This window comes from Petromyzon marinus, chromosome 20, assembly GCF_048934315.1.
Source record: "Petromyzon marinus isolate PM22_M1 ecotype Great Lakes invasive population chromosome 20, UKy_Petmar_22M1.pri1.0, whole genome shotgun sequence".
Taxonomy (NCBI): Eukaryota; Metazoa; Chordata; class Hyperoartia; order Petromyzontiformes; family Petromyzontidae; genus Petromyzon; species Petromyzon marinus.
In genome coordinates, this window is record NC_133686.1 from 324,206 (window position 1) to 346,119 (window position 21,914).

The 21,914-nt window shown below is 52.9% G+C and overlaps 2 protein-coding genes across 10 annotated transcripts in view; both read left to right on the forward strand.

The window, feature by feature from the left end:
- ELMO1 (engulfment and cell motility 1) overlaps positions 1-15,433 on the forward strand; it is a 51,952-nt gene extending 36,519 nt beyond the window's left edge. For 8 of the 9 annotated variants that reach the window (XM_032957833.2, XM_032957831.2, XM_032957835.2 and 5 more), the window contains 6 exons: positions 11,300-11,469; positions 11,910-12,022; positions 12,632-12,736; positions 13,421-13,503; positions 13,629-13,706; positions 13,955-15,433. In XM_032957833.2, coding sequence (XP_032813724.1) covers positions 11,300-11,469; positions 11,910-12,022; positions 12,632-12,736; positions 13,421-13,503; positions 13,629-13,706; positions 13,955-14,155 — 750 coding nt within the window. In that variant the 3' untranslated portion in view covers positions 14,156-15,433. Of the gene's footprint in view, positions 1-3,294; positions 3,443-11,299; positions 11,470-11,909; positions 12,023-12,631; positions 12,737-13,420; positions 13,504-13,628; positions 13,707-13,954 lie in introns of those variants that run through there. The other variant, XM_032957836.2, reaches the window with a different exon arrangement.
- Positions 15,434-15,551: 118 nt separating this feature from the next.
- On the forward strand, positions 15,552-17,678 carry LOC116944285 (ceramide-1-phosphate transfer protein-like). Its single transcript, XM_032957843.2, has 2 exons — positions 15,552-16,089; positions 16,786-17,678. Exons 1-2 carry the CDS (start codon positions 15,950-15,952, stop codon positions 17,306-17,308), a joined length of 663 nt encoding a protein of 220 aa, XP_032813734.2. The 5' UTR covers positions 15,552-15,949; the 3' UTR covers positions 17,309-17,678.
- The last annotated feature ends 4,236 nt before the right edge of the window (positions 17,679-21,914 follow it).

The window sequence follows — 21,914 nt, forward strand, 5'->3', positions numbered from 1 at the left end:
CGGCACGGCACACGAGGGGGTGGGTGGCCAGCACCACACCTGGCTGCCTTTGTCTCCCCAGTGGCGATGTTCACACATTGCACCGGGTACTCACTTTAGGCCGAATCTACCGAGGGGAGGCCTAGGACCGGTTCAGATAATTGTCACTGGTGTTGGTCATGAGCGGGAATTGAAGCCATGTCGCCAGGTTCGTGGCGTAGCGTCGCGCTAACCGCTACACTGCCGCTCCCCACAACACGCACACACTCACGCATACGGTGTGTAAACATCGCTACTGGGGCAGCCTTAACAGGTGCTCGCTAACAGCACATGCCCAAACAGTCTGGCGATGGCTAGGTGGGGGGGAATCATTGTCTTTATGTGTGTACGCTGATTTGGAGAAATACGCGGCACGTTGCTGTGAGGAGGTTAAAGAGGTTGTTAATGTCTTCGTATTGCCAATGCGATGGCGCTATTGCCACACAGAGTACGATATTCATGATTGACATTCTCAATTACGGCTCCGGTGACATTTTGTAATGAAAGTGTGGATATTTAAATGAGCACTGGAGGCTGATCTGGCTCTGCTATCATTACCGCTCCTCGTCACCTCCTCTGTGCGGAGGGGGCTGGTACCGAGTCGTTCCCATCGGTGCGACAATCCGCATCAACATCAATCGTGGCCAATCCACTGCTGGATGAAGGCTTCCTCCATCAAGCCAACTCTGACCTCTCTCGCAATCAAATTTCTCTCTGCTTCATTGCTGGACTTGGCTTTGGTGATATTGCGTTTTTGGTGAGCCCGGCTGGGTGGACCGCGCGCGTGCCCCGTGCTTGTGCACCGTGCGGATTTATGTAGCGCCGTGTAAATGTGACCGCATCTCAAGACGCTGTCCTGACGCGGGTAGGCATGGTTATCTTTTCGAGAGAGGTGGTCAGTTACAGGCAGAGGGAGGTGAGGAACTCTTGAGCCTTGCACACAGCACGGATGGCTGGGGGAAGGTAGTTCCAGACGGTGGGGGCAGCAGAGGTGGCTGAGCGGAGCGCCCTCCGGCCTCCCCGCCACGGGGCCGCTGCCCCCTCGGTCCTCGGCCCTCCGGCCTCCCCGCCGCGGGGGCCGCGCGTGCCGCTTGGTGTCGTTCCCGTGCCGGTGTCCGCGTCTCCGTGCGCTTTCATCTGCGGCGTGGCGGCCGTCAGAGGCGCGCGTTTGAAATCCGCTTGCCGTTCGTGACGTGGAAAGCGGGGCGACCCGCTGGGCTCGCTTTCATCTCTTGCACCCACGCACCCCTCTCCTCCGTGAAGCTCCAAATTGTAGACGTCTCATATGGATGCCCATACTGTCATAGGGACCCATATGCTCACATCGGGAGCAATAAACTCTAAATATATAGAAACTCATAAACTCATGTAGTCTAGACTCAGACCCAGAAAGGCACCTACAGTGAAGGAAAAAAGTATTTGATCCCCTGCTGATTTTGTACGTTTGCCCACTGACGAAGAAATGATCAGTCTATAATTTTAATGGTAGGTTTATTTGAACAGTGAGAGACAGAATAACAACAACAAAAATCCAGAAAAACGCATGTCAAAAATGTTATAAATTGATTTGCATTTTAATGAGGGAAATAAGTATTTGACCCCTCTGCAAAACATGACTTAGTACTTGGTGGCAAAACCCTTGTTGGCAATCACAGAGGTCAGACGTTTCTTGTAGTTGGCCACCAGGTTTGCACACATCTCAGGAGGGATTTTGTCCCACTCTTTGCAGATCTTCTCCAAGTCATTAAGTTTTCGAGGCTGACTTTGGCAACTCGAACCTTCAGCTCCCTCCACAGATTTTCTATGGGATTAAGGTCTGGAGACTGGCTAAGCCACTCCAGGACCTGAATGTGCTTCTTCTTGAGCCACTCCTTTGTTGCCTTGGCCGTGTGTTTTGGGTCATTGTCATGCTGGAATACCCATCCACGACCCATTTTCAATGCCCTTGCTGAGGGAAGGAGGTTCTCACCCAAGATTTGACGGTACATGGCCCCGTCCATCGTCCCTTTGATGCGGTGAAGTTGTTCTGTCCCCTTAGCAGAAAAACACCCCCAAAGCATAATGTCTCCACCTCCATGTTTGACAGTGGGGATGGTGTTCTTGGGGTCATAGGCAGCATTCCTCCTCCAAACACGGCGAGTTGAGTTGATGCCAAAGAGCTCCATTTTGGTCTCATCTGACCACAACACTTACACCCAGTTGTCCTCTGAATCATTCAGATGTTCATTGGCAAACTTCAGACGGGCATGTATATGTGCTTTCTTGAGCAGGGGGACCTTGCGAGCGCTGCAGGATTTCAGTCCTTCACGGCGTAGTGTGTTACCAATTGTTTCTTGGTGACTATGGTCCCAGCTGCCTTGAGATCATTGACAAGATCCTCCCGTGTAGTTCTGGGCTGATTCCTCACCGTTCTCATGATCATTGCAACTCCACGAGGTGAGATCTTGCATGGAGCCCCAGGCCGAGGGAGATTGACAGTTCTTTGTGTTTCTTCCATTTGCGAATAATCGCACCAACTGTTGTCACCTTCTCACCAAGCTGCTTGGCAATGGTCTTGTAGCCCATTCCAGCCTTGTGCAGGTCTACAATCTTGTCCTTGACATCCTTGGATAACTCTTTGGTCTTGGCCATGGTGGAGAGCTTGGAATCTGATTGATTTATTGCTTCTGTGGACATGCGCCTGTTATACAGGTAACAAGCTGAGATTAGGAGCACTCCCTTTAAGAGTGTGCTCCTAATCTCAGCTCGTTTCCTGTATAAAAGACACCTGGGAGCCAGAAATCTTTATAATTGAGAGGGGGTCAAATACTTATTTCCCTCATTAAAATGCAAATCAATTTATAACATTTTTGACATGCGTTTTTCTGGATTTTTTTGTTGTTATTCAGTCTCTCACTGTTCAAATAAACCTACCATTAACATTATAGACTGATCATTTCTTTGTCAGTGGGCAAACGTACAAAATCAGCAGGGGATCAAATACTTTTTTCCCTGACTGTATGCAGGGACCCAGACTCACATGACCCCCGTATGGAGATCCATAGACTTGCATGGCTGGCTTAGGAGCTTTCAGCAGGTGCTCCCCGGAGCTGAACACTTCCCTCCCACGCACGCACGGCGCCTCTCCCTCCAGATTAGGGTTGGTGGGGCGGGGACAGGGAGGGAGGGAGGGAGAAGCGACGCGGTCTCAGCCCTTTCGTGCGATTGGAGTGCGCCCGTGGTGGTGGTGCTCCCCGTGCTCGCGCGGTGGGGATGTGGTGGGCGGAGGGATCGCGGTGGGGGCCGCTGGGTGGTGCTCGCTCCGCCTGCGCGGGACTACCCCGTGGTCGCTGCTCTCAGATCGCGTTGCCCGTCCGCTTGTCCGCCCGCTCGTCCACGAAGCCTCGCGCCGCGTCCCGGCCGACAGCCATGGGCTCCCGGGGAGGTAAGCGCGGCCACGGCGACGGCAGTCGTGTTTGCGGCCGCGGCGGTTGCCGTGGCGGCGCCAACGCCGAGCGCCCGCCCCGATTTGGTCGAGGGTTTTGTTTTTCTGTCGAGAGAATGAACGAGCGGCACAATGGCAACGGCCTCGGCGCGGCTCCCTGCGTCTCTTCCCTCCGCTCCCGGCGCCCAACGCGACGCTCGCCGCTGCGTGAGAGACGAAGCGAGGAGCGGACGAGTTCTGCGTGTCAGTGCGTGCGAGTGCGTGCGTGGAGTGCGTGCGTGCGTGTGCGTACGTGCGTGCGAGTGCGTGCGTGCGTGCGTGAGTGCGTGGAGTGCGTGGAGTGCGTGCGTGCGTGCGTGTGCGTACGTGTGCGTGCGTGCGTGTGAGTGCATTTGTCGGTCGCTACGGCCGGTCAAGGGTTGAGGAGAAAAGTAAAAATCGCGAGTGCAGGAGCAGAAGGAGGAACGCGTGAGCAGGTGGCGCAGAGGGAGCGGCGCCCTGGGGGGGGTCTGCGAGGCCGCCCCCCGGCAGACGGCCGGCGCCGCCCCCCCTACCCCCCCGCTCGGCGGGGACGGTGCCGCTCGGCCCCCGGCACGGGGGAGGGGGGTGAGGGATGGGGATGAGAAGAGGGAGCGGTAGGAATGAGAGGATGGATAAGAAGGAGTTGGGGTAAGAGTAAGGTTTGGAGAAAGATAAATTAATGGGAGGAAAAGTGAATGGATCGTAGCATGAAAAGAGTTGAGGAGGGATGGGAAGAGGACTGATTAGCAGCAGAGAGAAGCGACTAGAAGTTGCATGAGAGATGGGAGGACAGGAATTGGGAAGATTAATGGAAAGAGGCTTTGAGAGAGGGGGAGTGTGATGACGGAGGAGGGATGAGACGTGGAAAGGGATTAGGTTGAGATTAGGATGAATGTGAAGATGCGCGTGTGGATGTGTACTGTAGCGGTGAGCGCTACGCTGCGCTACGAACCCGGCGACCCGAGTTTGATTCCCGCTCACGGCCAACACCGGTGATGATTATCTGAACCGCTCCTGGGTCGGCTCAGCCTTAAATGAATACCAGGTGCGGTGTGTAAACATCGTCGCTCGGGAGACAAAGGTGGCCGAGCGTGGTGCTGACTACCCACCTCATGTGCCGTCCCGGCCTACACTGGTGGTCGCTAACAGCACTTGCCCCAATAGTCTGTTCAGGCTTTACGGGGGATATTTGTGTTGGTATGTGTGGATGCTGAGCACAAATCCCTCGATCCATCGCGACCTGGCGGCTCCGTCCGATTGGTTTGCAAGCATCCCACCAATCGTGGAACAATGGAGCCGGGAACAATGGAGCCGGGACAGAGACCGGCGGGGGGTTTGTGCCACGGCCGCTCCGGCGCGACCCTGAGGAGCGAGCGTGGCGAGCACGCGGCCTCGCTGACGAGCGATCTCCGTGGTGCGCGCGTGTGTCCGTGTGTGTGCGCGCGTCCCCCTGGTGCGCACGTGTCTGTGTCCGCACGCGCACACGTGTATCCGTTAATCTTTGACTGTACGTGCATACGCCTCTGTTTACACACACGCGCACTCTCACACACACGTGCCGGGCCACACCGCCGTGCTCGCTCACAGCGCTTGCCCCCGACAGCCTGTGTGGGCTACACGGGGGACCTTTGTCTGCGTGTGATCGATTCCTATTAGACGGATGGGAGGCAGGGGAGCTGCGGGGATTCACGGCGCCCACACAGGTGGAGCGGAGCGGCGAGCGACCTGGCTCCCTCCCGCCTCTCCGCGTTGCCACGTGGTGTGGGCGGCGGGGCGAGGGCGGCGTCGTCGCGACTCTTCGTCTTGCGGGCAAGGGGCGCTCGGGAACGGTGGTGCAGGAAGCCACGGCACGGCTTGGTGCTGGGGTTTTATTTTGATTTTTTTTTATCCCGGCAGTTTACACTTTTGAGATTTGCGTTTAGACATCGGCAACATCGCGGTCACTGCTGGGATCGTCTGTTGGCGCCGCACGACGTGCCGACCGACGCCCACGGGCCGCTCGCTCGAGTCAATTTGTTCCCGCTCGTCTTCTCCTTTAAAGGTCGCGGAGCCTCGCGCAGATTCACACGCGTGTGCAAGTGCGCGCCTTTGTGTGCACGTGTGTGGGGAGCAGGCACAGTAGGGGGCACAGGTGGTACATCGGCCAGTCATCTCAGTCAAGCAACCCGTGGCACCTGGGTCTGCCCCGTGACCTCCTGCCAGCGGGCGTTCGACACTTCACGTGGCCTTAGCGTGCACCTAGCCTGGCACAAGTACGGTGGTGACGTCACCACCACTTAGTGGCGAATGCCGGTTGTTGTTGTTGTGGGGAGCGGTAGTGTAGCAGTCAACGTGCCGCTGTTCAAAGCCGGTGACCCGAGTTCAATTCGCGCTCGCGGCCACCACCAGTGATGATTACCTGAACTGAACCTGGGCCTCTCCGAGGTTGGCTCACGTAAGTTACCGTTGCGGTGTGTAAACATCGGAACCCGGGGAGGAAAAAGCGGTAATCCTGGCCACCCACCCCCTCGTGTACCATGCCGGCCTTCATAAGATGCTCGCTCACAGCACTTGCCCCAACAGTATATGAGAGATCTTCGTCTTTTGTGTGTGTGTAACCATGCGTGAACGCAAGCGTCCATGTGTGCGTGTGTTCACGGGTGATTATCATCGCGGTAAACAGCGACACCGGATTGCGTGATCCTTGACCTCCTGGGCCTTGTAGAAGCAGCAGCAGCGGCGCCGGCCAAGTCTCTGTGGAGGCGGAGACGGCCGAGCCCCCTGGGTCGTGCCCCCCCCCCCACCCTCCCGCCCCCCCCGAGGTAGCCAGTGCCGTCTCCTCGTGCGTGAATCACCGTTACGACCGCTTCGATTGTCGCAGAATTACGGTGTCAGCGGCGCGGGGTTCAAACGAGCGAGCTGGGTGGGAGGCACGGGCGAGCGCTGTCGACTCCTCGGCTCCGCTCGGCTCCGCTCGGCTCACCGTTCCCGAGCGACTCTCCTCGTCGGGTTAAACCGCAGAGATCGGTGCGGACCGCAATGGCGCTGGGACCGGGGTCCCATGGTGGCGTGCGCCGTGGAGCCGTGGCGCGTTCAAACGAGCGCCATAACCGCCGACCGCTTGCTGCGCCGGATCGAGCGGCGCCCTCGGACCCTGCCGCGGGTAGTGGCACAGCGCCCGTCCGCGGCGGTGCTGCTGTCGTGGGGTGACCTGGGTCGCTCGGCGCTCGGCAGGGCTGGCTCTGGGTACACGGCAGCAGCTGAAGCCTGTAGAGCCACAAGTTGCCATGGCGAGTAGAGTCCCACAGTTTGGTGGCAGAGAACTCTAGCCAACAAGATGCTAGCCTGAACCCTAACCGTAGCACAACAGCCAATCGGTTACGAGCACTCACGATGATTTTCTGCTTCTGTTTACAGCCCTGAGCCAGTGGTGGATATTCCACAATCCTATGACCGGGGCAAGTTTATCCATGTGACAACTCCTGTTAACTTCCGCACACAAAGGGGTACTTGATTTTATTAACCCTGGTGGGATGATGGGCTGAGTCAATCCCCAACCGAGATTTGAACTCGCAACCGCTCCCTCCCTCACCCGGTGATTGCGTTCCACACGAGCTGTGTGGTGCGCCCCGGGCTCGGCGAGCCACCGTGAACCGTACTCGGCCGAGTGACTGATTTTAAATTTAGCATCATCTTGTGGGTAGCGAGCGGCTCCCTCCTCCGCTGTCTGCCCTGCACCCATCTCGCCGCGCTGTTAATCTGCTTTTCCATTACGAACTGCAAATTGCAGAGACGAGTGAGAGAGCGGGAGAGAGACAGAGAGAGCGGGAGAGAGAGACAGAGCTGGAGAGAGAGTGAGTGAGAGAGAGACGGAGTGAGAAAGAGAGAGCGAGAGCCGTCACTGTTGCATGGCAAATCGCCACTTTCTCGAGGCACCTCATTACGTTCTCCAATTTGGATCGGTCACAAACGTGGGGGTGAGAGATCGTCATCCGGGGACTGCGCAATGCCCGAGCCAGGGCTGGGGTGGACGGCGCTGGCGGTGATGTAGGTGGCGTCGGTGTGTACCTCGTGCTAGCATACGTTTGGATGGTGTCTGTGTGTGTGTAGGTAAGTGTTGATGGTGTGTGTGTGTGTAGGTAGGTGTTGATGGTGTCTGTGTGTAGGTGTGGATGGTGTCTATGTGTGTGTGTGTGTAGGTGTGGATGGTGTCTATGTGTGTGTGTGTGTAGGTAGGTGTTGATGGTGTCTGTGTGTGTGTCAAGGCCTATGATACCATCATAGTAGGCCTGGGCTCTGGGTTGCTATTCGTGCTTTCGGAGTCCCTGACCCTCTGCTCACCATCATTAAGGACCTTCATGATGGTGAGTGGGCCCGGGTAAAACTACAGTGAGGGAAAAAAGTATTTGATCCCCTGCTGATTTTGTACGTTTGCCCACTGACAAAGAAATGACCAGTCTATAATTTTAATGGTAGGTTTATTTGAACAGTGAGAGACAGAATAACAACAACAAAATCCAGAGAAACGCATGTCATAAATGTTATAAATTGATTTGCATTTTAATGAGGGAAATAAGTATTTGACCCCTTCTCAATCGGAAAGATTTTTGGCTCCCAGGTGTCTTCTATACAGGTAACGAGCTGAGATTAGGAGCACACTCTTAAAGGGAGTGCTCCTAATCTCAGCTTGGTACCTGTATAAAGGGCACCTGTCCACAGAAGCAATCAATCAATCAGATTCCAAACTCTCCACCATGGCCAAGACCAAAGAGCTCTCCAAGGATGTCAGGGACAAGATTGTAGACCTACACAAGGCTTTAATGGGCTACAAGACCATTGCCAAGCAGCTTGGTGAGAAGGTGACAACAGTTGGTGCGATTATTCGCAAATGGAAGAAACACAAAAGAACTGTCAATCTCCCTCGGCCTGGGGCTCCATGCAAGATCTCACCTCATGGAGTTGCAATGATCATGAGAACGGTGAGGAATCAGCCCAGAACTACACGGGAGGATCTTGTCAATGATCTCAAGGCAGCTGGGACCATAGTCACCAAGAAAACAATTGGTAACACACTACGCCGTGAAGGACTGAAATCCTGCAGCGGCCGCAAGGTCCCCCTGCTCAAGAAAGCACATATACATGCCCGTCTGAAGTTTGCCAATGAACATCTGAATGATTCAGAGGACAACTGGGTGAACGTTTTGTGGTCAGATGAGACCAAAATGGAGCTCTTTGGCATCAACTCAACTCGCCATGTTTGGAGGAGGAGGAATGCTACCTATGACCTCAAGAACATCATCCCCACCGTCAAACATGGAGGTGTAACATTATGCTTTGGGGGTGTTTTTCTGCTAAGGGGACAGGACAACTTCACCGCATCAAAGGAACGATGGACGGAGCCATGTACCGTCAAATCTTGGGTGAGAACCTCCTTCCCTCAGCCAGGGCATTGTAAATGGGTCGTGGATGGGTATTCCAGCATGACAATGACCCAAAACACACGGCCAAGTCAACAAAGGAGTGGCTCATGAAGAAGCACATTAAGGTCCTGGAGTGGCCTAGCCAGTCTCCAGACCTTAATCCCATAGAAAATATGTGGAGGGAGCTGAAGGTTCGAGTTGCCAAACGTCAGCCTCGAAATCTTAATGACTTGGAGAAGATCTGCAAAGAGGAGTGGGAAAAAATCCCTCCTGAGATGTGTGCAAACCTGGTGGCCAACTACAAGAAACGTCTGACCTCTGTGAATGCCAACAAGGATTTTGCCACCAAGTACTAAGTCATGTTTTGCAGAGGGGTCAAATACTTATTTCCCTCATTAAAATGCAAATCAATTTATAACATTTTTGACATGCGTTTTCTGGATTTTTTTGTTGTTATTCTGTCTCTCACTGTTCAAATAAACCTACCATTAAAATTAAAGACTGATCATTACTGTGTCAGTAGGCAAACGTACAAAATCAGCAGGGGATCAAATACTTTTTTCCCTCACTGTACGTGGCCGGGAGTCGGAGCCATTCCCTGTTCACCTTGGGGTGCGACAGGGATGTCCTCTGGCTCCCACATTATTTAACATCTATTTCGACCACGTAGTTCGTGAAGCCTTTGATGGCTGTACCAGAGGAATTTCCATCTGGTACAGATACAATGGGAAGCTGATCGATGCCCGGGTGCGGTCAAGGGATGGCTCCCGATTGGTCAACCATGTTATGTATGCCGATGATCTGGTAATTGCTGCTCACTCAGAGGAGCAGTTGGAGGCGCTGCTGCTGAAACTGGAGCGTGCCACTAAGAGGTGGGGCCTTACCATCACCCCTACCAAAACTAAGCACCATGCCTTGGTATTTTGTACCATTGGGTAACTCACCCCCACAACTCCCAATCGGTGATGGGGCAGTTGTGGAGATAGTGGAAGGTTTCCCATACCTGGGCAGTGTGCTCATGACCGGCTCCGTTTTGACAGCGGCATTACCTTTTCATTGGTTGTGTAACGCTGTGTGGAAGCTACCTGGTCTGTCGTTCCGCACGAAGCTTCAAGTCTCCTCGGCCACGGTCATTGCCTCCCTTCTCTACACTTGCGAAACATGGACCCCCCTAATGGAGCATCGTCGCCGATTGGAAACATTTAGGCTGGCCTGCCTACGATCCATCCTGGGTTTAACCAGGCTAGATTGTGTGAGGAGCTCACAAATCCTTGAAAGATCTGGGCAAAGTCCCATCGATAAGCTCCTCCGGCAGGCAAGGCTGCATTGGCTGGGTCATGTAGCCCGCATGCCCAATCACCGCATGCCTAAACAGCTTTTGTTCGGCCGGATAGAGGGGGCTAAACAGGCGCAGCACGGGCTAGAGAAGAGATGGAATTATGTGGTCCAGGAGGATGTGGAGCTGAGTGGACAGGTACCAGCGGTACATATTCTTGGTTCTTTCGGTAAAGTCACGTAGAAGGGAAACAATAAAATAATAAAAATATCAAACAATAAAATTCTCACGACGTTTCGACTGCAACACAAGCAATCGTCATCAGGTGTGAAAACCACAGCAAGAAAATTTGAAAAAATGTTATTGTTTTATATTTGTATTATTTTATTGTTTCCCTTCTACGTGACTTTACCGAAAGAACCAAGAATATGAATCCCTGCAGTCACGAAAGTTTTAAATCAAAATTTGGTACCAGCGGTGTCAAGATCGGCCTCTGTGGAGGAGGCTCGTGAAAGACGCTGCTGGGCAATTGGAGGTAGTCGCCCTCCAACAACAACGGAGGGCCGAGGAGCGACGCTCACAACAACGAGCGGAGCGCCGGGTGGCTAAAGCACAGTCAGTTAGCACAGTGGGGGGCACAGGTGGTGCATCAGCCATTCATCTCAGTTGACCCGTGGCACCTGCTGGGTCTGCCTTGTGACCTGCCAGCGGGCGTTCGACACTTCACGTGGCCTCACGGTGCACATAGCCTGGGACAAGCGTCGTGGTAATGTCACCGCCACTTAGTGGCGAATGGTGGTTGTTGTTGAATGGCGGTTGTTGTGTAGGTGTTGATGGTGTTTGTGTGTGTATGTGTGGATGGTGTCTGTCTGTGCAGATGTTGATGGATCTTGTCTGTGCGTTGAGGATACAATCGATGGTACTGGCGGTGATTTTTACGAGGGTGTCGATGGTGCCGGTGTAAATGTTGATAATGGCCGGTGGCGCCACTGGTGGTGTTTGGCATACGCGTTGATGTCGTTTACGAAGCTCGCGCAGATGCCGGTGCTTGTGCCGATCCTCGGGTCAGAGCAATGGTGCCGTCGACGGTGTCGATGTTTGTGTCGGTGGAGGTGTTGGAGGCGAAGGTGATGATGCCGGTGCCGGTGGACCCCTGCGCAGGTGATGCAGGTGGTGCGTGAGCAGATCGTGCGAGCGCTCGTCGCGAGGCCCAAGTCTCTCGACCAGTTCCGCAACAAGCTGCAGTCGCTGAGCTACACGGAGATCCTGAAGATCCGCCAGACGGAGAGGATGAGCCAGGAGGAGGGCGACTCCCACACCGCGCCCATCGTGTCAGTTCCCCACCTTTTGTCAGCGACGGGGGGGGGGGGGGGGGTGGCGCTGCGTGGGCACTGCGAGGGATTTCACCGCACGCGTAGGAAGTGGTGGCGCAGCGGTTAGCGCACCCCGCTACGAACCCGACGACCGGCTCGTGAATAAAGATAAGCGACATATTCTAACCGGTTCCATGCCTCGGTAGACTCGGCCTTGACTGAGAACCTGGTGCCGTGGGTAGACGTCACCAGTCGGAAGACAAAGACGGCCGGGCCGAGTTACTAGCCACGCGACCCCCTCGTGTGCCGTGCAGAGGTTCACAGGTGCTCGCAAACAGCGCTTGCCCCAACAGTCTGTTCAGGCTGTACGGGGGAGCGTAGTCTGCGTGCGTGTGTGCGTGCGGCTCTGAGCTTCCCTCCCCTGTGTTCTCCCCCTGCCCCCACGCCCGACCCCCCAGGGAGCTCAGGGAGAAGCTGCAGCCGGAGATCTTGGACCTGATCAGGAAGCAGCGACTCAACCGGCTGTGTGAGGGGACGCTGTTCCGCAAAATCAGCAGCCGGCGCCGCCAAGGTGCAGCAGCCACACGGGACATGGGACACGGGACACGGGACGTGAGACGTGGGACATGAGTCGTGGGACACGGGACGTGGGACACGGGACGCGGTGGGACACGGGACGTGGGACACGGGACGTGAGACGTGGGACATGGGACATGAGACGTTGGACATGAGACGTGGGACACGGGACGCGGTGGGACACGGGACGCGGTGGGACACGGGACATGAGACGTGGGACACGGGACGTGGGACACGGGACGCGGTGGGACACGGGACGTAGGACGCGGTGGGACACGGGACATGAGACGTGGGACATGGGACGTGAGACGTGGGACATGGGACATGGGACATGGGACACGGGACACGGGACATGGGACATGGGACACGGGACGCGGTGGGACACGGGACACATGCCATTGGGGCACAGTTGTGAGCAGTGGCCTCAATCGAGGACCCCGGAATGCGACTCTCTGATTGAAATCACCGCTCGAAATGACGATAAACCGCATCCGAACAGAGACGTTCGTACAGACAGAGAGTCATTGCTGCGCACCTCTGTGCGTCGTTGAACCTACGAGTGGCGGTACTAACGGCACCGCCGCCGTGCGGTTCTGTCTCCCAGACAAGTACTGGTACTGCCGGCTCTCGCAGAACCACAAGGTGCTGCACTACGGCGACGTGGAGGAGGGGACGGGTGTTCCGTCTATCGAAGCCCTGCAGGAGAAACGTGAGTCTCCTTCCGGCAGCCTTACCTTGAGGGAGGGGGGTGGGGCGAGGGTGGGGGGGGCAGGGACGGAGGGGGGGGCACGGCTGAACACTCTCCGGGGTCGTGGGGGGCGGCGGCGGCGGCGGCGGCGGCTCGGTTCAAAACAAAAGCCACCGCGTAGAACCGAGGCGGCGTCGTGTGTTTACTTCCCCCCCCGTGTTTGCCGAGCCTCCGAGTGGCTCATCCTTGATAAGTGAGGAGCGGCTCGTATTTAAACCCAGCGCCCATAACTACGATCTTTCCTCGGGTAATGGAGAGCCATACAATAAAATTCACACGCAGACCATTGGCCTGCTTCCCGCATCTGTCCCTCGACACGGGTCACGGAACCATTTGTCACGCATGCCGTTTGCCGCACGGCCTGCTGGGAGCGCCCATTGCAGCAGGAATGATTCAACGCACGCAAACCGTGCACCGGTTTCCACATTCGGCGTCTCGTCGGCTGGGACCTGTAAAATAAAGATTCTTATTTTTTTATGTGGAGGGACCGATATGGGAAGGAGAGGAATGGGTTGCGTGTTTATCTTTGTTTACCGCGCGAGTTCTAAAACCGCGAGCCGATTTTGTCACCGAACGATCGAGAGCGGCGGCGGATAAAGGAGTTTCTCGCGATTATGCTGCCCTCGGTGCGCGTGGATTCCACAGTGGCCATCGCCGACGTGAAGGCGGTGGTGACAGGGAAGGACTGCCCCCACCTCAAGGATAAGAGCACCCAGAGGCAGAACAAGGTACAGCGCGCCACACCGCCGTCACCGCCGGTGGCCATGTGGGCCCGCAAGGGCTCCCTCGTCACACACACGCACTTCGGCTTGATGTTCATGTGGTGTTCACGTGTGCCATGCGTTGCTCACAGGAGATGCAGGACCTGGCGTTCTCCATCCTCCACGACCCCGACGAGGCCCTCAACTTCATCGCCCCCAACAAGTACGAGGTGAGCGCCGCACCATCCACCCGTTCGTCGTTCACGAGCGAGCGCAGAACCGGCTGGAGCGCGTGGCACGCACTCGGTCGCCGCCCCGCTCACGGAATATCTCAACGGGTCCTGGGCTTCCCCTAGGTCCAATCGGCCTCAAACGAATACCCGGTGCGGTGCACGTGAAACATTGCCGCAAGTGGCGCTTGCCACGACGGTTTGCTGAGGCCGCGTGGGGGGTCTTTGTCTTTGTGCGTGGGGAGCAGTACTGCGTGTGGACGGACGGGCTGAGCGCCCTGCTGGGAAAGGAGATGGGCAGCGAGTACACGCGCACCGACCTGGAGATGCTGCTCAGCATGGAGATCAAGCTGCAGCTGCTGGACCTGGAGAGCATCCCCATCCCTGAGACGGCGCCGCCACTCCCCAAAGAGCCGAGCAACTTCGACTTTGCCTATGACTACAGCTAGCCTCCCCCTCGCCCCCTCTCCTTGCCCCCCCTCGCCCCCCCCCCTTGCTCTCCCCCTCACCTCCCATTGGCACTCCCCCTCGCTCTCCCCCTCGCCCCCTCTCCTTGCCCCCCCTCGCCCCCCCCCTCGCTCTCCCCCTCACCTCCCACTCCCCGCGGCGTCCACGACGTGACGGGCCCCGCCGACAACTACCGTCGCCGGCCTTGCCGCTGGGGTGCAACCGCGCCTAACCCGTGACCCTTGACCCTTAACCCCAGGTCTCCCTCCTTTCTCTGCCTCCTCTCCCCATTTTCCCCAGTTTCTCTCCCTGGTCTCCCTCCCCCCCACCCCGCCGTGCCCGTGATCTCCTTTTGTCTGCTCCCCCATTTGCCCCCTACGCTCCCGCTCCCCCGTTTCGCCGCTGCCGCGTTCTGCCGCCGGGACGGCGAGCGTTCGGCACGGCTAGCGCGAGACTCCGGTCAAACCCGCACGGTAATCCGTGTTCGGTTTGGCACCGAGCGATCGTCGGCCGGCGTAGTCCGAGTGCGGCGTTTCCTTGTGAGCGCGGAGCTCGACGGATGCCCTCGCCCATCGGTGTCGTCAAACGCACGCCGTCGACGAAGTCCCTAATGTCACGTTGACAAAATATAAACATGTTGTACTTTCTGTCATTCACGCTGTCGTCTCCTAACCCTATGAGGCCGTGGTTATGCCCGTGGGGGAGAGGCCGAGCGGCTGGTGCCAGCGCCGTAACTTTCCAGGGCATGGTGCCGTGCCGTGGCTCAGTGTAACCCACGGCTAAAATTCCGCGTAAACCAGCGTTTGAGTCGCGGCTGGAATCGGAGCCATGGATTGGTGTGGCCTCGTCTCGCGATCTGTGCCGGGGCGACCGGGAAGTTTATTAAATTCCCGTCATAGTTTTCAGAGCTCGGAGACTTGAGACGTTCCGTGCATTGGTTGCGTGCCAGCTTTTCTCCGCATCGCTGCCGATATCCCCCGCGAAGGCAATATTATACCAGAGCAGTATTGTGTGTGTGTGCTTGTGTGTGCGTGTGTGCGTGTGTGTGCTTGTGTGTGCGTGTGTGCGCTTGTGTGTGCGTGTGTGTGCTTGTGTGTGCGTGTGTGTGCTTGTGTGTGCGTGTGTGTGCTTGTGTGTGTGTGCTTGTGTGTGCGTGCGCGCGTGCGCTTGATGATCGTTCGCTGCGTTTGTGCCACCATAGCGAGATCGCTCGTCAGGTTGGTGTACGAGTTGTGGTTAACCAGCACAGTCTTCATCCAATAAAGATGTTCGATATTTAACGTCGAACGCCGTCCTTTCTCGCACCTCTTGTCTCCGGCGTTCCCCCCCCCCCCCTCCTCTCCCCGAGTAGCTTTCACTTCGCTGAAACAGGGACATCTCGGCCCCTATCTTTGCATGCTTTCATCAGTGCTGCATGTCTCCGGTCGTTACGCCGATGACAAAATCTGTTTTATGATGGAAGAAAACGTCGTGGTCTGAACTCCGTCCGGGGAGGCAGTTTACCCGAAGCAGCCGCCGCGCCATCTCGGTATCCGGTGCAGCATGACACGCGGAGACTGGCACACACCGACGTTGGTATTCCCGGTAGCGCCCGGACCTTCGACCGGAGACCACGCCGAACAATTTGCCTCTCGGTGTAAAGGTCACGGCCTGAATCGATCGCGCCGCCTCGCCTGGGTGTTCCGGAAGCCTCCTTTCCGCTCCACACCCACGCGGGCCGGGGGTCGCCCGGCTAGCGGGGCAAAGGTCACCGCCGCCGTGCGGACCGTGCCGAGGGTCACAGCTGAGCTGCGTCTATGGCGGACGCGGAGAGCGGGGAGGAGCGGCGGGGAGCGTTCCGCCTGCAGGCTGTGTTGGACGCGTTCCGCGGTTGCGTGGACGAGCAGGGGGACGTGTTGCTGGCGGAATACCTGCTCGGGTGGAAGGAGCTGGTGAGGTACGCCTAGCCCGGGAGCACGGGGAGACGGTGCGACGTGGGGATGGTCAAGAGGAGCGGCCGTGGCGGTGGCTGGCTGGCACGGAGGGCTGTGACCCCCAACGTTTCGCTGAATATTTTCCGGCTCGCTGGTTAGATCGGAGTAGGGGGCACTGACTCGTAGTAGGCACAGCCGTCGATGTACAGTGGATGTGATGTGCCGCTTATCTAGACAGATCTGGATGAAATTAAGTCCTGATTGTGACACGGCTGTAAGTGATGACATGCTATGGGTGACTGGCGGGGTCGGCTCGCAGAAGTGTGGTGTTGGCATGTGGGAGGAAACTGGAATTGCCAGAGAGAACACACACACGCCAGGGGGTAACCTCTTCCAAGCAGTTGACCAGACTCGACCCCGCTTACCTTGTGAGATCCGACGAGATCAGGTGCATTCATGGCGGGTGAATGTGACAGTGACGTGTGACCACAGTGACTGCAGCTGTTAGATGCCCATGATCAGAGCTCTGTGGAACGGAGTTTTGACCGGGACCCACAATGTTGCCATTTTGGCCTAATTTTCTACATGGCAATCATCACCTCCTTACTGCGAAAAGTTGGCAGGACCCTTCTAACAACGAGTCGTGAGATTTGGTGCGGGTTTCCTGGACGCCACCCCACTCCACCTCGCCACACCTCGCCGTGTCCGCGCTGCTGCAGGTTCATTAACGGCCTGGGCGCTGTCTTCTCCTTCATCTCGAGGGACGCGGCAACGAAGATCAACATCCTGCAGGGCCTGCTCGACAGAGAGGAGGCGCACAACTACCGCACCCTACAGGCCATGGCCCGACTGGAGGTGGCCCGCACTCCGGCATTCTCTGCAGCACCCGGCCACGTACACTCGGGCTGCCGCGACTTCCTGCGCCTGCACCGCGCGCTGTTATGGCTGCACCTGTTCCTGGAGAAGCTGCGCATGAGCGACGAGTCCTCGGAGCGGCCCTCCGTCCTGTGCGCCGAGGCGTACGGGGCCTCTCTCGCTCAGCATCACCCGTGGCTGGTGCGCAGGGCCTCGGCCCTGGCATTCCGCACGCTGCCCACCCGCCAGGTCTTCCTGGCCCGGCTGGGAGCGGGCCCCGAGAAGGAGGTTCTGGCCATGCTGGGAGAAACGGTACCGGCAATCGTGAAGGTGTATGACATCTCGCAGTGCCTCTACGAGCACTACCAGATCCTCTCCCTGCCGTAGGAAAGGGTTTGGCGATTCACCCTGAAGTTGGAAAGTTCGGAAACATGCTGGTATTTGATGGCGACCGTCGATGGAGCATGCGGGTGTACGCGGATCCATCTGTGCAGAGCACTAAAACTAATTCTGCCTGATTATTTTCATAAAAATTCCTTTTTTGAAAAAATTGTAAAAAAATATCCAGGAATTTCAATGAATTTCACGAGAAGAGCTCGCCTCAGTACGGCCCATTGTTTTACAAAGAAAAACACTGGCAGGAAATGTGGTTCGATTTTGACAAAAATAACATGCAAAAATGACGTCGATTTATATGAAGTAATTATGCTCATGTTTTCGGAAAATTCAATAAAAAATTCACTCATGTGTACTAAAACTGTAGTTCTGCCTGATTATTTTCATAAAAATTCCTTTATTTTGAAAAAATTGGAAAAAAAAACATCCAGGTAGTTCATATTCTTAGCTCTTTCGGTAAAGTCACGTTGAAGGGAAACAATAAAATAATAAAATATATAATAAAACAATAAAAAGTCTCACGACGTTTCGACAATTACACAAACGGTCATCATCAGGTGTAAAAAACCAACGGCAAGAAACATTTGAAAGAAGTGGCGGTTCGCATTTATTTTTAAACGGTGCATTTACTTATTTATTTTTAAACGGTGCATTTATTTACTACTTCTTTGGTTCTTTCGGTAAAGTCACGTAGAATGAGAATAAACTAATAAATTGATAAAATAAAATAACACAATAATATTTGTGAGAATATTATTGTGTTATTTTATTTTATCAATTTAATATTTGTGAGAATATTATTGTGTTATTTTATTTTATCAATTTATTATTTTATTCTCATTCTACGTGACTTTACCGAAAGAACCAAAGAAGATGAATCATTGCAGTCACGAAAGCTTTAAATCGACATTTATTTACTAGTTTATTTAGAAGGACGAGTCCATCTATGTTCTGAAAAGAGGAGGGGGGGAGACGAAAAATTAATGTATGCTGTCTGAAAGCCACCGTAAGCGTGAACAATCAATTAAGACCTGAAATGGTTATCAAATCCTTCCAATGATTGCTAAGCCAGAATCCATCTTCTCGGTTGAAATTGTCTCTGTGCTTGTATATGTGGATAGCCTCATGAACGAATCTCTCATGGTAGCCAGATGGCTTACAAAGAACCTCTGTCTTGGAGAAGTCAATGTCATGTGAGCCTACTGAATTATAACAGTGATCTGTCACGGCCGAGGTGTTGGTCCTACCGTGTTTAAGGTCTGCTTTGTGTTCACGAATGCGGTCCGAGACATGGCGTTTGGTTTCTCCAATGTAACTACTACCACAGAGGCAACTTAGTTTGTAGACACCAGGGTACTGTATGTCCGGAATCACATCTTTTACAGACGGAACCAGATCACGGATTTTATGTAATGTGTTGAAACCGACCTGGATCTTGTGTTTATTCAAGATTTTGGAGATCTTTTTTGTGATCCCTGCAATGTAGGGTAAAGTGATGGTTTTGAAAGGCTCCTCAAGAGGGTCCTTCTTTTTCGATTTAAAGCTTTCGTGACTGGAAGGATTCATCTTCTTTGGTTCTTTCGGTAAAGTCACGTAGAATGAGAATAAAATAATAAATTGATAAAATAAAATAACACAATAATATTCTCACGACGTTTCGGCCACAACACAAGCGGCCTTCATCAGGTGAAGGGGACGAGACTGTCTGGAGGACAGCGCTGGAGTGAGAAAGCCACGCTGAGATCACGACCTCTAAGCTGTGTGAGAAGAAACAAAGCGCCTTGACAAAGGAATTAGCATATAATTTAGCATTGAAATGGCTGAGTGATTAGCTTGTGACTGGTCACAGAAAAGGCTATGTTAAAGTTAAAGCATAGACATCCGCAAAGGCACCCCTTGACAAAGGAATTAGCATAGAATTTAACATTGAAATAGCTAAGTTAAAGTATACACATCTGCAGAGGCACTCCTTGACAAAGGAATTAGCATAGAATTTAGCATTGAAATAGCTGAGTGATTAGCTTATAACTGGTCACAGAAATAGCTATGTTAAAGTCAGAGCATATACATTCACCGTGGTACCTAGTACAAATCAAACAGGATAATTTAGCATTGAAATAACTAGGCGAGTTTAGCATTGAAATAACTGAGTGATTAGCTTGTGACTGGTCACAGAAATGGCTATGTTGAAGTTAAGGCCTACACATCTGAGCTATTCACAGTAACTGGGTATACAATACAATATATAATGAATACTATATAGTGAACCAATAAAAAATACTAAAATATAAATTGCCTCAATGTTATCAATAAACTCTATATTCTCCAATCAGCTAAGCTACCAACAACGCCTTATTGTTGTGAACGCCTTATTGTTGGGAGCTTAGCTGATTGGAGAATATAGAGTTTATTGATAACATTGAGGTGATTTATATTTTAGTATTTTTTATTGGTTCACTATATAGTATTCATTATATATTGTATTGTATACCCAGTTACTGTGAATAGCTCAGATGTGTAGGCCTTAACTTCAACATAGCCATTTCTGTGACCAGTCACAAGCTAATCACTCAGTTATTTCAATGCTAAATTCGCCTAGTTATTTCAATGCTAAATTCTCCTGTTTGATTTGTACTAGGTACCTCGGTGAATGTGTATGCTCTGACTTTAACATAGCTATTTCTGTGACCAGTTACAAGCTAATCACTCAGCTATTTCAATGCTAAATTCTATGCGAATTCCTTTGTCAAAGAGTGCCTCTGCGGATGTGTATACTTTAACTTAGCTATTTCAATGCTAAATTCTATGCTAATTCCTTTGTCAAGGGGTGCCTTTGCGGATGTGTATGCTTTAACTTTAACATAGCCTTTTCTGTGACCAGTCACAAGATAATCACTCAGCCATTTCAATGCTAAATTATATGCTAATTACTTTGTCAAGGCGCTTTGTTTCTTCTCACACAGCTTAAAGGTCGTGATCTCAGCGTGGCTTTCTCACTCCAGCGCTGTCCTCCAGACAGTCTCGTCCCCTTCACCTGATGAAGGCTGCTTGTGTTGTGGCCGAAACGTCGTGAGAATATTATTGTGTTATTTTATTTTATCAATTTATTATTTTATTCTCATTCTACGTGACTTTACCGAAAGAACCAAAGAAGGGTCCTTCTTCATGGTTTGAGTGATAGCTTTGCGGATTGTATAGTCGGAGTAACCATTAGCCTTAAGAGCTTGGTGTACGTGCTTGAGTTCACTGCCTATGTGTTCCTGGTTGGATAGGCATTGGGCTCTATGGTACAGAGTCTTGATGAGAGAATTCTTCTGTGATGGATGGTGGTGGGAATCCGGTTTCAGATAAGCATCCGTATGGGTAGCTTTCCTGTAGACAGAGTGGCTCATTGAACCATCAGGTCTCTTTTTTATTAGGACATCCAAAAAAGGTAGCTTGCCATCTTTTTCGACTTCCATGGTAAATCTGATGGCTGGGTGTATGGAATTGATGTGGTCGAAGAATTGGTCTAGAGCAGGCCGGCCATGTGGCCAGATGACAAATGTGTCATCCACGTACCTCTTCCACAAGGTTGGGCGCAGAGTGGCAGTCTGGATGGCGTCAGTCTCAAATTTCTCCATGAAAATGTTAGCTATAACCGGAGATAGGGAGGAGCCCATTGGGGTGCCCTCAGTTTGTTTGTAGAAAGTTCCATTCCAAGTGAAGTATGTACTGGTTAAACAGTGTCTCACCAAGGGGGGTACCTCAGTGTTTAGTCCTTGATGAACCAAGTTTTCAATGATTGCGATGGTGTCAGGTACAGGAACTTTGGTGAATAAGGAAACTACATCAAATTTGACAAGCAGGTCGTCTGGGGACAGGGAAATACCCTTGATTGTCGATACCAGGTGAGTAGAATTTTGTACCGCAGAGTTGTTTTTTTCCAGTGAAAGGCCGCAGGATTTCAGACAAAAATAAAAATCCAGGTAGTTGTTGAAAAATTCTAAAGAACGCAAAAATGTCAATGCTTTTCACGAGAAAGGGCTCGCCTAAGTACGGCCCAATGTTTTACAAAGAAAAATTCTGGCAGGAAACGTGGTTCGATGTTGACAAAAATGACATACTAACCTACGTCGATTTTTCAGAAAAAAATATGCGCATGTTATCTGAAAATTCAATAAAGAAGTCACTCATATGCACTAATACTATAGTTCTGTCCGATTCTTTTCATGAAAAATGCCTTTATTCTGCCAAAAAATAAAAATAAACATCCAGACAGTTATAGTCTTAGCTCTTTCGGTAAAGTCACGTTGAAGGGAAACAATAAAATAATAAATATATATTATTGTTTCCCTTCAACGTGACTTTACCGAAAGAGCTAAGAATATGAATTACTGCAGTCACGAAAGCTTTAAATCAAAATCCAGATAGTTCTTGAAAAATTCTAAAGAACTCAAAAATATCAATGCTTTTCACGAGAATGGGCTCGCCTAAGTACGGCACATTGTATTTATAAAGAAAAATACGAGCAGGAAATGTGTTTCGATTTTGACAAAAATTACATGCAAAAATGACGTCGATTTTAGGACGAAAATTATGCTCATGTTTTCGGAAA

Coding starts and splice junctions, on each gene's coding strand:
- LOC116944285 (XM_032957843.2), top strand. CDS start 15,950: ATGGCGGACGCGGAGAGCGGGGAGGAGCGGCGGGGAGCGTTCCGCCTG. Junction 16,090..16,785: donor GGGTGGAAGGAGCTGGTGAG/GTACGCCTAGCC, acceptor GCGCTGCTGCAG/GTTCATTAACGGCCTGGGCG.